The sequence below is a fragment of the Acipenser ruthenus genome, chromosome 20 (genome assembly GCF_902713425.1).
Source record: "Acipenser ruthenus chromosome 20, fAciRut3.2 maternal haplotype, whole genome shotgun sequence".
Lineage (NCBI taxonomy): Eukaryota > Metazoa > Chordata > Actinopteri > Acipenseriformes > Acipenseridae > Acipenser > Acipenser ruthenus.
This window is the reverse complement of record NC_081208.1, coordinates 29,914,726-29,930,795: the sequence shown is the minus strand read 5'-3', so window position 1 is coordinate 29,930,795 and position 16,070 is coordinate 29,914,726. Positions and strand designations below refer to the sequence as shown.

At 40.9% G+C, this 16,070-nt stretch overlaps 1 protein-coding gene across 3 annotated transcripts in view; it reads right to left on the bottom strand.

The window, feature by feature from the left end:
- The window catches only part of LOC117963679 (guanine nucleotide-binding protein G(o) subunit alpha), a 74,673-nt gene continuing 58,603 nt past the window's right edge, over positions 1-16,070 (bottom strand). The window contains exons 5-8 of one of the 3 annotated variants that reach the window (XM_058993885.1): positions 14,796-14,924; positions 14,439-14,568; positions 11,531-11,684; positions 1-2,270 (exon numbers count right to left, since the gene is read on the bottom strand). In XM_058993885.1, coding sequence (XP_058849868.1) covers positions 2,083-2,270; positions 11,531-11,684; positions 14,439-14,568; positions 14,796-14,924 — 601 coding nt within the window. In that variant the 3' untranslated portion in view covers positions 1-2,082. Of the gene's footprint in view, positions 2,271-6,185; positions 6,340-7,227; positions 10,783-11,530; positions 11,685-14,438; positions 14,569-14,795; positions 14,925-16,070 lie in introns of those variants that run through there. The other 2 variants (XM_058993883.1, XM_058993884.1) reach the window with 2 other exon arrangements.

Here is a 16,070-nt window from a genome sequence, read left to right as displayed (position 1 = left end):
TACAGACAAACATTCTCTTTATTGAGCATCACATGAATTTTTCCATTGTAAGAGAAAGACCGGCAGTGTCTAGAATATATAGCAAAAAAAACCCACTGATTGGTAAAAGAAAGCTTACAAAGGTACGGCTCTCATCAGCCACTGGGTTTCATTTGTTGTATTTTTAATGTTTCATGTTTTTATTATTATTATTTTCCTTTTTTTACAGCAGTGATTGATAATAATGTAAGCAATTTATTATTATTATTATTATTATTATCATTATTTTTTTTAAAGTGAAAAGATCAAAGTAGAAAGGACAAAGAATGAAGTCATGAAAACTGTGGTTTTAATTGTAAACACTACATTCGATTGGTTTTGCAGCACAACATCCCACATGAGAGAAACACCATTCACTAAGAGAGATAAGCAGCACAAAAAAGCATTCACTGAAGAAAGAGAGTGAGAGGAGAGAGAAAGAGGAGAGAGGGTGCGAGAGAAAGAAAGAGAGAGGAGAGAGAAAGAGGAGAGAGAGGATAAGAGGAGAGAGAGGGTGAGAGAGAGAGAGAAAGAGAGCGAGCAAAAAGTCTAAAAGAGAAGCATCTTGTCTTGAATATACTGGCCAGTGAGGGCTGTGCTTTTCTATACAGACCTGGAGGGGTGAACAAGTCGATTTGGATTACAGGTTGAAACTAAGAGAAAGCGCATGAACCATGTTAACTGTACAGCCAGACTGCATGTGATCCACAGTGCTCTGAAAACAGACTCCAGTGCAGTCAAGATGCTTGCAAATGCAGGGCAATCAGATCCTGTGCAGTCTATTTACATCAATATCGGTCACTATGAACGGTATAACGCCTGTTAGAACTGTTGCAAAAAAAAAAAATCAATAAAACATTTAAAAAAAAGGCGGGAGGGGATCTGTAATAGCAAAAAGCACGAGAAATAGTCATTTTTCAAAGTAGTAGTATTATTATTATCAACGTTTTTTTTTTTTTTTTTTACCTTCTAGAACCTGACCTACAGTGTTATAAGGAAATAAACACACAGCCACCATCCTGTGCTCACAACATTACATTTACATTTTTAATGACGGCTGTGATTTATGGATCTTTTTATTTTAAGTTTTTGTATTTTTTTGTACATTGGCCAAAAGGTCAGAGAGAGAGAGAGAGAGAGAGAGAGAGAGAGAGAGAGAGAGAGAGAGAGAGAGAGAGAGAGAGAGAGAGAGAGAGAGAGAGAGAGAGAGAGAGAGAGAGAGGGGGGGGGGATTAAAAAAAACAAAACCAACTAACAAGGTTCCTGACGTGATTTTGGTTTTCTTTACAATAACCTAGTGTTCTACTTCTACCCCAAGCCCGCCAAAGGGGAGGTTGGCACCAATATGACATATTTCAGATTGAATTGGCTAATATGCCGTTAGCGTGGTGTGCAGTGAAGGAAACCCCTCTGCATCCCACACAGACTCTTGAGAAACATCCAGCCATTACTGTGAGTAACTTGGGAGGACTCACATTCCACACCAGTGAAGAAAAAAAAAAATTACAAAAATCTTTTTTACAAATGGAGCAAGAGCTGATATTGTGCTGTCCTGCGTGTCCTCAGAAATATTTCTAAACTATCAAAGAGCTGAACAGAACTAAAAAAGTACTGAAAACCCTGCCCTGTATTTGTATTGAGAATCGTATTGTTCTTAATGGAAAATCAGAGGCAAAAACGCCTCAAGCCAGCCCCCTTTTTCACAATAAATATCAATATAAATAATACAAATAGTAATAATAATAAAAAAAAAACTTAAATAATAAAATAACGACACGTAATATTATTATAATTTCTGTAAGAAAAAAAGGGTTGTTCCATTGAGATCAGTAAACACAGTGAGAAGGGGCTGGGCGGAGAATGAGATGTCTCTCGTTTCCTTGGCCAGCGGGACTGGGTTTTGAATAGATCCGTTCTATCGCCAGCTCTTTGAGACAAACTAAAAAGTTGTTGTTATTTTTTTGTCGTTATTTTTTTTTTTTGTCATATATATATACGTTACGCCTTTATTTACCAACTTGCATTTTTAATAACCGTTACCAAATGAGTTTGTGTGCAGCGCGCTCAGTATAAGCCACAGCCTCTGAGATTGTTGGCAATGATGATATCGGTGACAGCGTCGAACACCACCTGGATGTTATTTGTATCCGTGGCGCAGGTCAGGTGACAGTAGATCTCCTTGTTGGGCGAGCGGTTCTTGCTCTCGAATTGTGCTTGAATGTAGGCAGCTGCGTCCTCGTAGACGTTGGGTCCTGGCGAGCAAGGAGAGGAGAACCAATAAAAGGGGGGGTTGAAAAAAGAGGACTCATTGCAAAGCATCCCAATACCTAGAATAACGAGCAAGCAGCTTCAACTTGCATTCTCATAGTTTGTCTCCTATTACACTGTTGTTTTTTTGTAAGTCTGCATTAAGGTGCTTTAACCTGAGCTGAGGAGCTGCTCTTCAGTTCTAGTTGCCTGTCATATATGTCTAGATCATTGTCTCTATAGACAGGCTTCCTTCATTGTTGTAAGCAATACCCTAGCTGTGCATGAGATGCTGTTGGCATTTCCTATTATAAAGGCACTTTGACTGATGTAACCTATATGATTACATACGCCAATGGCAAGTGGAAGAGAAGAACAGCCCTCGTCAAAGTACTTTAACACAACAAAAACTCAAAAACAACCTGACAGTGTTGTGGAAACAGTCAAAAGCCATCAGAAGCTGTCCTTCGGTATGCTTTGTTGAGTTGTCAACAACCAAAAGAGATGGCTATTGTGCTGTCTAAAGTAACAATCATACCAAAGCCATCCGTTTAATTTTTTCTCAATGCAATAACACAATGCAAATGAATGGGCTCAAGGAACCCTACAGTCCCTAACATAGGAACGCATAATGATGCGTCTGACAATCCGAGCACATTGCTTTTACAAACTAAACAGCAGGGGAAAATGCGAGATGCGAGATGCAAAATGGGACACACACAAACTGTAGGAGTGCAGAGAAAATGTTGAGCAGTGAAAGCAACTTGGGGGGAGGGGGAGGGTCCTTCTGTCTCTCTGAGCACGTGAGGGTGGGCGCGGACACTCTAGGCGTTAGTTTTACTGCAGCTGACTGGATGCTTCAGCCCGCCAGCATATCTGACATCCATGTTAACTGCTTGCATAAGAGCCCAGATTCCATCTGTTCCTTCCCCGGCAGATGATGCCTGGTCCCTGCAACCTGTTGCTGCTGGAGCCCTTCCCAGAGGAAGCTGGTTCCTCCCTGCGTGGAGGAGCAGGCAGTAAGCTAGCAGCGCATTCTGACACGGACCCTCGCAAAAAAATGTCTGCTTTGAGCGCACGCATTGGTTTGCGTGTTGCAGTGAAGACTGCAAGCACAGAACAAGCGATTAAATCAATCCGTAACACTTTCAAAGATGTTATTCTCGTTTTTTCAAAAGCACTGTTTTTAAAAAACAAACAAACAAAAAAAACATTCCTTAAAATAAAAACGTTATGATACAATATGTGTATTTACCTGCTAGGCTACTATAAAAAACACAATTAAATATTCACTGGTATGTACCAACATTCTGCACTGTAATTGTTTTACAAAAAAAGGGTTATGCTTTATTTGATTTGGAAACTACAGTATGTAGCATTCATAACACCTTCATATAGGCTACATAACACTGCATAACCACGTGCGTGATCTTTCAGAATCGCATTGAAAAAACTGACAAGCATATCAAAAGCTACTATAATATTTAAATGTTCCCAATAGTAATCCAGTGTTCATGGCTACCAGTCACACAAATGCACTTAAAACACTAGATTTTCAATTCCAGCTGGTCTGTAAGAAGTGCTATAAGAACATAATACTAATACTAATATTAGTATTATTAAGAACACTAATATGCATGTTCTGTGGGGTTTCAAATGACTTTTGAAGTACATTATACAGTATTACGTAGCCTCTATGGAGGTGTTATGAATAATTGCTACAGTGTCCAATTCAAGTGTCACCACAACACGGTCTATTTTACTAAAGCCATTTAAAAACAAAACAAAAAAGCAATTGTTAAGTGTTTGAAGTGTTTTGTTTGCTGAATGAAATTACAAAAGAAATACACGTTATATATTTATCTCAGGTGGGTGTCCAGCCGGCCAGTGTTGGTGTGAATTTCAGACAGCCTGTCTTCTCTCTTCAAGGATTCCGCATGATCTAATCGTGGTGATGTTTAATCGATCTGAGCTTCCGAGCGTTCTGCCGCCCAGCAGAGAGACCCAGCCACCCACCCACCTGTGTGCCCACGTAACCACAGGCCCAAGTCCAGAGCAGGGTGGAGCTGCGAATCACAGCCACGTTCCACTCAGGTCGTGAACAGACGCACAGGTAGGAACGAGTCCTGCACCCAGTCTCGGAATGCACGCTTGTTTAGGCATATTACTGAGTACGGCTCACTATTAGGAGCTGTTCATGCAGCTATAGGGAGAGGAGCCCATTCTGTAACAGGGGTCTGACTGCACAGTCCAGCATACCCGATCATGTACATGTGTAATTGAGGGTAGTCTGAAACCCAGGACTGGGGGCGAGTTTCAACCTGGGCATCATGTTTTTTCCCATGAGATACTGGAGGAAGGACGCCCCTCCAGATTGGTTAAGAGGATGAAAAGGGTGTTTTAGACGATAGGTGTTCAAGTTGTCTTAACGCAGTCTTCTCCTAAACTCATAAATAAATTTGCTTTAAGAAAAAGACAGACACGAGACACGGGATTAATTCTGTGTTACAAGGAGGGCAGGAGTGTGGAGTAGTGGTTAGGGCTCTGGACTCTTGACCAGAGGGTTGTGGGTTCAATCCCCAGTGGGGGACACTGCTGTTGTACCCTTGAGCAAGGTACTTTACCTAGATTGCTCCAGTAAAAACCCAACTGTATAATGGGTAATTGTATGTAAAATAATGTGATATGTGAAATAATGTATGTGATATCTTGTAACAATTGTAAGTCGCCCTGGTTAAGGGCGTCTGCTAAGAAATAAATAATAATAATAATAATCCTGATTAAGATCATTACAATGAAGGTTTAGTGTGTGGTCTTCAAAGGCATGCTAGCAGCGTCCAGAGCACGGTTACTCATCTTCGATCAGGGAGCCATGAAAGACCATTATGATCCATACTGTCAAAACAGCAGGCAGGTCCCGCCAGTGCTGAGAGGCAGTCCCAGTCTGCGGGAGAATTGGTGCTCATCAATGACGCCAGAGAGGCTAGCGTCTTCCATCAGACTCGGAGAAATAACCCGCCACACTGACGAGTCTGTAAATGGGGGTTTCCTTCTTTCATTCATTCATTCACACTGCACTTGGTACCGCTGAGCACAGCTCCGGCTTATTTATTTATTTATTTATTTTTAAACTGCGTCTCTTTTCAATTTCTTATATTTGTAAAACACGGGAGAGAGAAAGAGAGCGAGAGAGATGGAGAGGATGCTGAAATAACATCAGAAAAGAAAGCACTCCATGATGCCCGTACAGCCGTCACAACAGTAACTTTCTCAGGGGTCGTCTTACCAACGAACAAATCGCATGGTGATTAACCCTTTAATGGCCAAAACAAAACATGCGCTCGGGCTGCTGGGTTTTCAAAACAAATTTCAGGACTGTGTGCCAGCCCAATGTTTGATGTGTTTCTGATAATACCAACAAACCGCAAGCTGTCTTATTCGAATAGGCAATAAGGATCAGAAACTGCTTCAGCGGGAGCAACAATGCTCGACACCGCCATCTAGTGACAGCCGTGGTAATTACATTTGAGACCTTTGAATGTAAACAGGCATCGATTGTCTTACAGGGTACGGTTCATTTAGAGCCTTGTAAGTGTTTTTTACACAATATATAAACATGTTATGAACAATCTATAAAACGTTATGAATTATGTTATTACCAGTTATAGATAATGATTAGAGATAATAACAATCTATTACAATACACTTTTTCCTTGTTTTTATAAGTCATTTATATAACCACTTATAATGACACCCTAAACTGAAGTGACCCCAGATATTGCACAGTATATGACTGTAAGAACTTAAAGGGTTTAAAATATCCTTTGGAACACTTCCCATGTGGCTGAAGGCACACCAAGCCCAGTTTTATTGTATTTGTTCCCCATTTGTTTTAATTGTGCCGGTGATGTGATTCCTACCTGTGTACTCAGGGAAGCAGATGGTCAAGGGAGATTTCTTGATCTTCTCTCCAAACAGGTCCTTCTTGTTGAGGAAGAGAATGATGGAAGTGTCAATGAAGAACTTGTTGTTACAGATGGAATCGAAGAGCATGAGAGACTCGTGCATGCGGTTCTGCAGCGGGAAGCAGAGGAGAGGGAGAGAGGAAGAGAGAAAGGGAGAGGAGAGACAGAAAAGGGACAGGTTAGCTTTGAAAAGCAGGACTGTTATTTCAAAGTGATGCGCTGAGAAAGGATATCCAAAGCATTAGTAGTTAAGTTAAGCGCTCGTATTAACCCACAGAGAGGAAGCAACATGTTGTTAATTTTGTATTGCAGCCATCAGGATCAATGCAGAATACAATAAAACAAAGAACTGCAGTGTACACCCTTTTCAGCACCTTTCGGGTGCTTGTGAAGCCCCGTCTATCCAGAGAGCAGGAAAAAGACCATCAATGTGAGCCTGCCCTGGAGGGACCACCCAATTAAAACTACTTAAAAACATTTTTGTATTGCTTCTGTTGAAATTACATAACCGAGTAGTTCAAGGGTTAATAAAATCATACTTTAGCACTGTCCAAAATGCCTACGATTTCAGTCAAAGCTAATTTCATTCTAAAAAAGGGGAACAAGATCAGTTAATATGACATGCACCTTAACTGTAAAAGTCATTACTTCAGTATGACCATGCAAATAAACTGGCTACAGACAGCTTGAAGTTAAAACGCCAAGCCAGCCGCAATGAACCAGCAGCAATCTCAGGATGCAGGGCTTCTTTGTAGATACCAGTCACTGTAGCAAGCTAAATGGTTCACATGTGGAGGATGACACAACCGTGAAGAGGGACTCCAAACACTTTGTTAAATTGTGAATACCTGTACTGAAATCATTTTGAAACACAATGCTGTTTCACGGGGAGAAAAAAATCAAATGTTTCTGAATGAGAGAGAGAGAGAGAGAGAGAGAGAGAGAGAGAGAGAGAGAGAGAGAGAGAGAGAATGAATTAAACACACTCACACTGGGAAAGAGCTGGCACTTTATTAACATCTTACTAATAAATACATTAACCACCAATCATTAAATAATTACAGCAACTAAGGATTTATTAACAATTTGACAACCACTTGAATACAGAATGACATTAAAATGCAGCTTTCATCCAGCGTGCAAGAAATTAGAAGTGCAACGTGTGAGCAAGCAAGAGAACAGGTGATCTACAGAGCTGGGCGAACGGGCCGTTCGGAGGGTAGTGCTGAAGGGACTTGATGAGGATACCAGGGCTTTCATATATATTCAGCACAGTGTCTGTACGGGCATGGGTGCGTGCGTGCATGCGTCTGTGTTAGCAATGTGGTAAGTTATAGCAACTTTCTCACGGCGGGAACAATGCAGGTTACCAAGTTCTTCTTTCTGCAGCTAGAAAGTTGCTGGAATCGCTGCACATTGCTAAAACTCATGCTGCAGTGTCCTGTATAACTACGTCGCTACCACTACAAACCTGCAGTAGTAGCTTTAACCTGAATGCACTCCCATCCATGCTTAGCCAAAAAAATTAGGACGCATAATGTAGACAAATGCAGTCCGTTACAAGAACAAAATTAGACATTGTCCCATTCCAAAAATAAAAGCTCTTGTCATCAAACCAAGTTTGCATGGGCCAGTAGGCATAACTTGCAAAACTACATTCAGCAGTCAAAGGCAATATTTATTTATTTATTTATTTATTGATCCTTTCCAACAGAAAAGGCAACATTTATCAGGGCGATTTTCTTTGCAACGTTTTATTTATCAAAATGATATTTGGCTACAACACTGCTCTTTGGAGGGAAGGGAAGGATACACCCCCCCTGCAAAAGTAATTGGATATTAAAAAAAATGTCTGCAAATTCAGAGGGTATAAAGTACTGTTTTAACTGCATGCAAAGCTGACAGAGCCTTCATACAATGAAGGGGGGAAAGCTCCCATTTGGCTAATACAGATCTCTGCTACATCAGAAACCCAGACTGAGAGGAGTCCCTGCACACTGGCCTGTGCTGCTAAGCAGGGCTGGTAGGGGACAGTATTAGATGGGAATGTAATTCGAAACCGAAGGGCTTACAAATGAATTACCATTAAACTCAACATTAATGACTGCATATGCTTTCCTCGTCACACTGCTAAATCACGCAATACTGGAGTCATGTACATTGTAGGTTTAATGGAGCATTGAAAATACCTCCACTGCATTCGAAATGAACTGTCAATGAAATGACTTGCACAGTACTGTACGGCTCAACGTTTAATATTTCAAGTTTAGTGTGGAGCAATGTTCTTCTGGGGTTCTTTATATTTTCAATATTATTTATGCTAAAACTCACCTCCTCTAATATATATTTAAAAAAGGTTTTGTACGACTTACATTGCAGAATAAATTACAGTTACAAAACGCTTCATGGAATCTGAGTGAGCAGCCAAGATTCACCAGACCGGCTGTACTCACCACTTCTACATTCACAGTAAATTGAGTCTTTTCTTAATAGAAAATGTCATTAGATTTAGGCAGAAGTTCTGAAGATTCGCTAGCAAGACGTTGTGCTAAATTAAACTTCCATACCAAGTTTTATTATTATAAATGGGACAAGCAGTTCTCAAGACCGGCATTACAGTGACAGCTTCAAGAGCTTAAGCTGGCGTCTATCGTTAATGATTGATTGGTGGTCCGTGAGGTTCAGAATGTTTTTTCTAAGGCTTCTCAAGTACAACAGCTTTGCAAACTTTTAAGACTGAATATCTGAAAGGCAATAAAAAAAGCAGTTTAAGTGAGCCAATCAGACAAGTGGCACATCCGATCACACTGAAGCACTGCTGGCTTGGGTGAAATAGAAAAGACCTCTCCTGCATGGTCTGATATTAAAAGCCTTGCAGGTCTGTAGAATATGTATGAGGCCAGGTGACCGTATTTGAATCATGTGTGATAGCGCTAAGTTATGGGATAATAAAGAGGTGTCTGATTCGAGAAACATTTCAAGGCCACAGTGACTCAAGCAAGCAGCACTCAATGGATATTTTGGCACAAATCTCAACATGCAGGTGTGGGGTGTGCCGGCCAAGTGAACATTTGCCTTTCCAAAAGCAAACACTCACCCCTCACTGAATGTCACTAAAACTTTCAGTAATACTTCTACAGTAGAAGGCAAAGAACATGCATCAGTCTCTCTGCTCTCTCTCTGAGTGTACTGCACGGTATCAACACAGCTCTGGTACAAACGCACAAGTTTGAATTGTTACAGGAGGTTGCACTATTGGAATCCATTAAGTGAGGAGGATGTGCATTTAGTAGTTCATTGTAGTGAAGGTTACATGCGCTGTAACTAATATTGTAGTCAAAATATTAACACTGACGTTTGAAACTGACTCTTATTAGTCCGAGCCTATAAAAGCACCTTTGTGTTAGCAGACCCAAGACAAAATGTAAACGCACTCAGCGCTAAGTAATGACCTCACCCACTTCCCCTGCTTTTAACACCGCGAAAACTAAATGCAAGGCAATTTAGACAGCAAAGCGTGAGCTATTAAATTAGCTCCGTGACTGACCCGACCTTTACAATGAACACAGTGAAAATCAAAGACACGAAGCCACATTATTTACAAATAAACTGAACAGCGTTCACGTCACGTTGTATTAGAAGATGCACGCGTCACTCCGTCCTAACTGACAACGTACATCTTGTAAAATAAGCAAACGCAAACAATGCCACTTTCGTTTGGCAGTCTTGCACGCTGTAAACACCTGCTTGACAGGTATCCTCTGGGGGCCCTGTTCGAGTGTTTGATATTAAATGTATATTATAGCCCCGGATGGGTTGCCCAACCACACAAAGTTAGAAATAAAAACCTTCATATTATGATATTAACTTAATTTAAATTAAAACTCCTTTTAGAAAATGTTCAGTATACAGCATATTTTTTCCAGCAACATTTTTAAAGCAACAACGTATTATATTCAGACAGGTGTTTGTCGGCTGACAGAAATGACCAGTACTGTACTGCAGAGCCTGTGCGATCACATGATCTCAACAGAGCACTGCCGCCACTTACAGAATCACAGTTTCGAATGGTAAACTCTTGTCATTTCTTTTAAAACTGCACCTCTAGTTAAACTACGTTTGTTAAGTCGTTTTTAAAAGCTTTTGGTTTCTTAGTGCAGTGAATAGGAAGGATTTTAAAGAAGCTATAGATATAGGCTACTATAGAAGTGGAAAAAAGTGTTCCTAGATACGAGGGAGAAGTTCTAACCGCTGTGAATTTTAAAGGGTAAAGATCAGCGCAGTGAGACAGTTCCACCGGCTGAACACTTGTGGATGTAAACCTGATGAGAAGGAACTCTTTATTTTGGTGTCTTTGTCTGCCCCTAGTACAATCCACAGCCTCGCAGGTTGTTAGCGATAATGACGTCAGTGACGGCGTCAAAGACAAACTGGATGTTATTGGTATCGGTGGCGCAGGTGATGTGAGAGTAGATCTCCTTGTTGGGAGACTTGTTCTTGCTCTCGTACTGCAGAGTGATGTACGCCACAGCCTCGGCAAAGGAGTTCAGGCCTGAGGGAACAGGGGGAAAAATAAGATGGAAAGAAAAAAAAAACAACGTCATGAAAGATTGAAACTGTAGGTCTGTTAGTGAATTAAGCTACACTTACACAAGTTTACCACAGCAAATCTGAACAGTAGTTTAGCAGTTTTTACCACGGTTATTACTTTTCATTTACCATAGTTTGCCACGTTTTTTTTTGCTTTACAATACCCGTTCTGCTATGCATTTACTGTGGTAAATATTTATAAGGGTATCGTCGAGCACGTTATTCAGCTAAATATGAGGTAGTCTTTAATGACTACAGTCAGCTGGAAGACATCCACTTAGGGTGGTGAAACTCCAGCTTTCTTCAGCTGCAGTGTCACTAGAATCTTCTTACCACCCTCCCACTCGCTCCACAGAGCTGTTTACAGCTGCAGATGCAATCTGTCAGACTCATAGGTATAAGCGACTACACTGACGGCTAATTAAACCTGCCTTTTCAGATTCCGAAGCTGTCTGCTTTCCTAAAGCACCAAAAACCATCTGGGATCCTTTTTAGTTCTGCCTATCTCTGTGTCAATCAGTGTACAGCACACAGCTGCCCTATAATGTCTTATAGTCAAAGGTGCTTCAGAGCTAAGTAAACGTACTGCTTGATAACAGTACTAAAAGCAATCAAGGGCAGGTGAATTCATTTTTTAAACATAGCAAAGTGGTATATTTATTCAGTGTGTTTATAGAAACATTTGGTTATTTTGGTAGGCTGCTATTTACCTGTGTACTCTGGAAAGCAGATAGTCAGTGGGGATTTCAGAATTTTCTCCTCAAATATGTCCTTTTTGTTTAGAAAGAGGATGATGGAGGTGTCAGAAAACCATTTGTTGTTACAGATACTGTCAAATAGCTTCAGGGACTCATGCATGCGGTTCTGTAAACAGAAAGGACACAGCATCAGCTGCCTAGATCTGCAGACAAGCTTCCCATTTAAAAGAATAGAAGAAAAGAAAAAACGACATTCTCTTGACACACTACTGCACCGTCTGTACACAACTAATTGCTACAGGGCATTAGAGCTTGCAGGGTTGACAATGCACTAGTATAACATGCACCATGCATGTGCAGCAATACTGCATTTGCCCAATGTTTGGATCTAACTCTTCAGGTCATGCAAACTTCTTTCTGTCTTTCTTTCTTTCTTTCTTTCCCGGCACACATTGTATTGGTTAAATTAACCAAGGATGGGTGAGATCCTTGAATTAATTGAGAGTTGGAAGCAGTCACTCAAGGGTTGCAGACTTTGCCTCAACCTTCACAGCAGCGTGATTTGGAGGTGGGTTATATAACGGTTAGGGTGCGATTACACTAACATAGAAAGTACAGTGAACTGCAGAAGTTAGCAGGACTAAAAAAAGCCACAACGGGAGAGAAATGACAATTAGCTTAGCCGGGTGACAGAAGCCCACTGATTCAAAATGCACTGACAAGAACCATCACAGGTCTTCCATCAAGGTCATGCGTTTTATAAAATAAGGCAACGAAAAAAAAAACACAGGATAGGAGAACAAATTTGGAAGAGGACTTGCACAGTCCGCAACTTCATCAATGGTGGTGAAGGGAGGGAGAGAGAGAGAGAGAGAGAGAGAGAGAGAGAGAGAGAGAGAGAGAGAGAGAGAGAGAGAGAGAGACAGAGAGAGCTCATGGCAAATGTCACACACAGGAGTCACACACACAAACACAGAGTGCTGCTTTCAACTCTTTGGAAGGTTTTTGACATTTTTTTTAAGAGAAGCTTCATACCTGCCAAATTTTGGTTGGTCTCTCAAAATCGCTTGTGTTTTTAGCATTTTGTTAGAAAAGTCAGCCGATGGAAGGAATGTTGTGAAGTGCAGAGGCGCTTGGAAGATGTTTGGAGCAAGAAGGCCGAAGCTAGGGTGCACGGTGATTGCACGGCCCACCTTCCTGCCTGGGCACGGGGGTGCAGGGAGCAGAGAAAACAGACACGCACCCAAAAGAGTCTTGGGAACCACCATTGAAAAGACAGACGTTGCCTTCACCCCATACTGTATGTGTCAATGACATCACATATGTTTCCCTTCTTACCAGTTAACACTAAGCACACAGTATATTGAAAGCAAATACAATGTCAAGGACAAGACTGCACTGAACTGAGCATTACTAAATTTAGGAGAAACAATCAAAGCATAAAAACTGCACACGCCGTGCTTCCCAGCTTTGCAAACCAATAGCATCATTGCATCCAGTTACTGTATCTATAAAACAGTCCAACATACATACAGTACAGTATAACACATTACAACACTAGACAATACAGAGCGATAGAAAATATTCAAAACAGGTAGACACGTTACATACAGTAATATTAACATTAAAACAACTTGAAGATAGAAAACAGCTGCAAATGAAATCAATGGTGAACGGTGTATTGATATTTTCTGTACCTGCAATTGCTTGATGATCATAGAATCCTCAAATACTCAAGAAAAGCACTTAAATATACTTCTGAAATGTTCCGATATTCTAGAATAATGTAGCCTTTGCCCCGAATGATGTAAGAATAGGCAATAGAAACTGAAATAGCTGTGCTGAATTAGTCAAAGGGGAACCCAGCTGAGCGGGTGCAAATATTCATTAATTCATGAATTAGAGTCAGCTTCCTGTGCAGATTAAAGAATCTGCAAATGCACTGTGTTAAAAAGGGTGGCTGAAAATGACATTTTAAATTGCGTGACAGGTTTAAGATGATTTAGTTCTGTTGTTTTTTTTTTTTATCAGCACTAATGGTACGATTGTTTGAGAAAATGGGAACCTTTATATGAGAAGAAAGATCATTTTGCAGTGCGATCATCACACAGTGAGGACCAGATATGTAAGTGCCTGTATTTGAATTAAAAATACATCATGGTGTTCAAATGAAAATTTCAGTGCAGTTCACGGGGAAGTTCTTTCTTTTTCTCTTTAGCTGAGTCACTCTGCTACTGTACTCAGTTTACAGATCCACCCATTAGGGTTCTACACACAGGAGCGATTCCCTACTGACAAAAACAACCTGCAAAGAAAATGCATTCAAGGTTATTCAGAGCAACAGTGCAATCACAAGCCTCATTTCAAAAAGAAATTCTGTATTATTTGTGTCTACAAGAACCCAATAATACAGAATTATTATGAATTGTCACACTGAAACATAATAGGGCTTATCGAGGGAAGAAAAGAAATCTCTTGTTAAACTGCTAAAGCAAGCAAGAGAAACACAAACTCAGATATAATAAGTAGATTGACCCACACCTGTGACACTGAATGCATCTTTAACTTAGACTTCTATCACTGTGGAGTCCCCTTTATTAAACAGGTTATACATAGTGCCATGTGGCCCTGCAAAATGCATTGATATATTAAGGAAATCTACACATATAGAGGCTGGTCCTCAAAGCTGGGTAACATACATTGATCTTCATTAATAAAGCTCTGAAACTAAAATAAAAAAATCACACTTTTGCATATTTACTTCAACAGGAAAACTAAGCAAAACACAGCAATAAGTGAAATCCAATTTGAAATGCAAAAGAAAAAAGGAATTGCACTTGATAAAAGTGAGTGGATTTACTTGAAATCCATAACAAAGTTTTGAAAATGAGGTGCACGGTACAAGAAGTGTGGAACTCACCGTGGTCTCGTCTTCATGCAGCACCTGGTCGTAGCCACTGAGCGCCACGCAGAAGATAATCGCTGTCACATCCTCAAAGCAATGGATCCATTTCTTCCTTTCTGATCGCTGGCCTCCCACATCAAAGAGCCTGGGAAGCAACAAGAGCTCAGTTGTTAGTGAACTTATTCATTTTCTAAACCTTTATCTCCATACAGTATTTATTACGTGAAGAAAATTCTTCAGAAAGTTTCATTCTTTGATAAAGGAATACATTCTGCAAGGGTTAGGGTTAGGGTTAGTGTTAGGGTTGGGGTTGGGGTTGTGGCTGGGTTCAAGGTTAGGGTTAGGTTCAGGGTTAGACAGACAGCGACTGACCTGAAGTGGAGATTTTTAAATGTAAAGTGAGTTTCTACGATTCCAGTTGTCTTGACTCTGGTCCTCAGGATGTCCTGTTCTGTCGGCTGGTAGTCTGCGGCCCCGATTCGATCTAAGCTGTCTAGGTAGCTAGGAGGAGAGAAACCCAGGAGGAATTAGATGCTGGCACCCTTAGACAAGTTTACCACACTCGTTTTGCACACTATCGTTACAGTTTTACCATGCTTTTCCCATTGTTATAGTAGAAATGTCTAACCAAATACACTATAAGCATCACTGGGGCACAGAATCCTTTTACTGCATGGGTGGGGCAGTTGTAGAGTGGGACAGTTGTACAGTGGGCAATTGTAGAGTGGGGCAGTTCCAACATGACCGCTACCTTGCTTTACTGGCACATTATCCCACATAAAAAAGTCCTGCCCAGTAAGAGGCCAGTGAAAATGTGTTCCCAATCTCAGCTGGTCACCCCCAGCTCACCAGTTTCTGTTCGGGTTTCAGTTTTCACAACATTTATGAAAAGGACAAACAGAGAAATCTGAGAGGTACACAGGAACAACCGCTCTTTCCAGTGCAATTGAAACAGTCAGAGAAACTCCAGCACAAATCAATAAGATTCAGTGAAAGATCTCCACGCCCAGAGGGAGAGGACAGGGAATCTACGGAACAGCAGAGTTCTGCATGTTCAGCAGGACCTGCTATCGAGGGAGCTGTATGGCACTGCTCCCCCAGCTTGCATTACCCTCTGCTGGCTGGATCTTATCTTTCCTGTGTATCAAGCTCAATGTACTGCGGATTCTGGACCAATAAAATAAATTACCCCCCCCACATGCATCACTGGATTTCCATATTCCTCACAGTTTTCATCAGACCACCATCATAACACCCTGATCCCTCAGACATTGTCGCCAGTGCAGTTAACAAACAATATATATATATATATATATATATATATATATATATATATATATATATATAACAACGTATATGCTTTATATATATATATATTGCAGCTTTATGTTCACCTGGTAGGATTTCACCTACACCAGTGCCCCTCAACCCTCCCCCCGATCCCAGTGCTCCAGTCACTTCACATTGTTCACTCAATACTGTCATGAACCTCCACTATTTATTATCGATTTAAAACCCTCCCTCCCACTAACAGCCTAGACAAGCTGTTCAGCTGCGCCGTAGATTTCAAGAGGGACAAATCAGAGGTAGTGAAACTCCCCCAGGGACCTGCAGAGAGCCCCATGCGTGTAAGATCTCTGGCCTGGT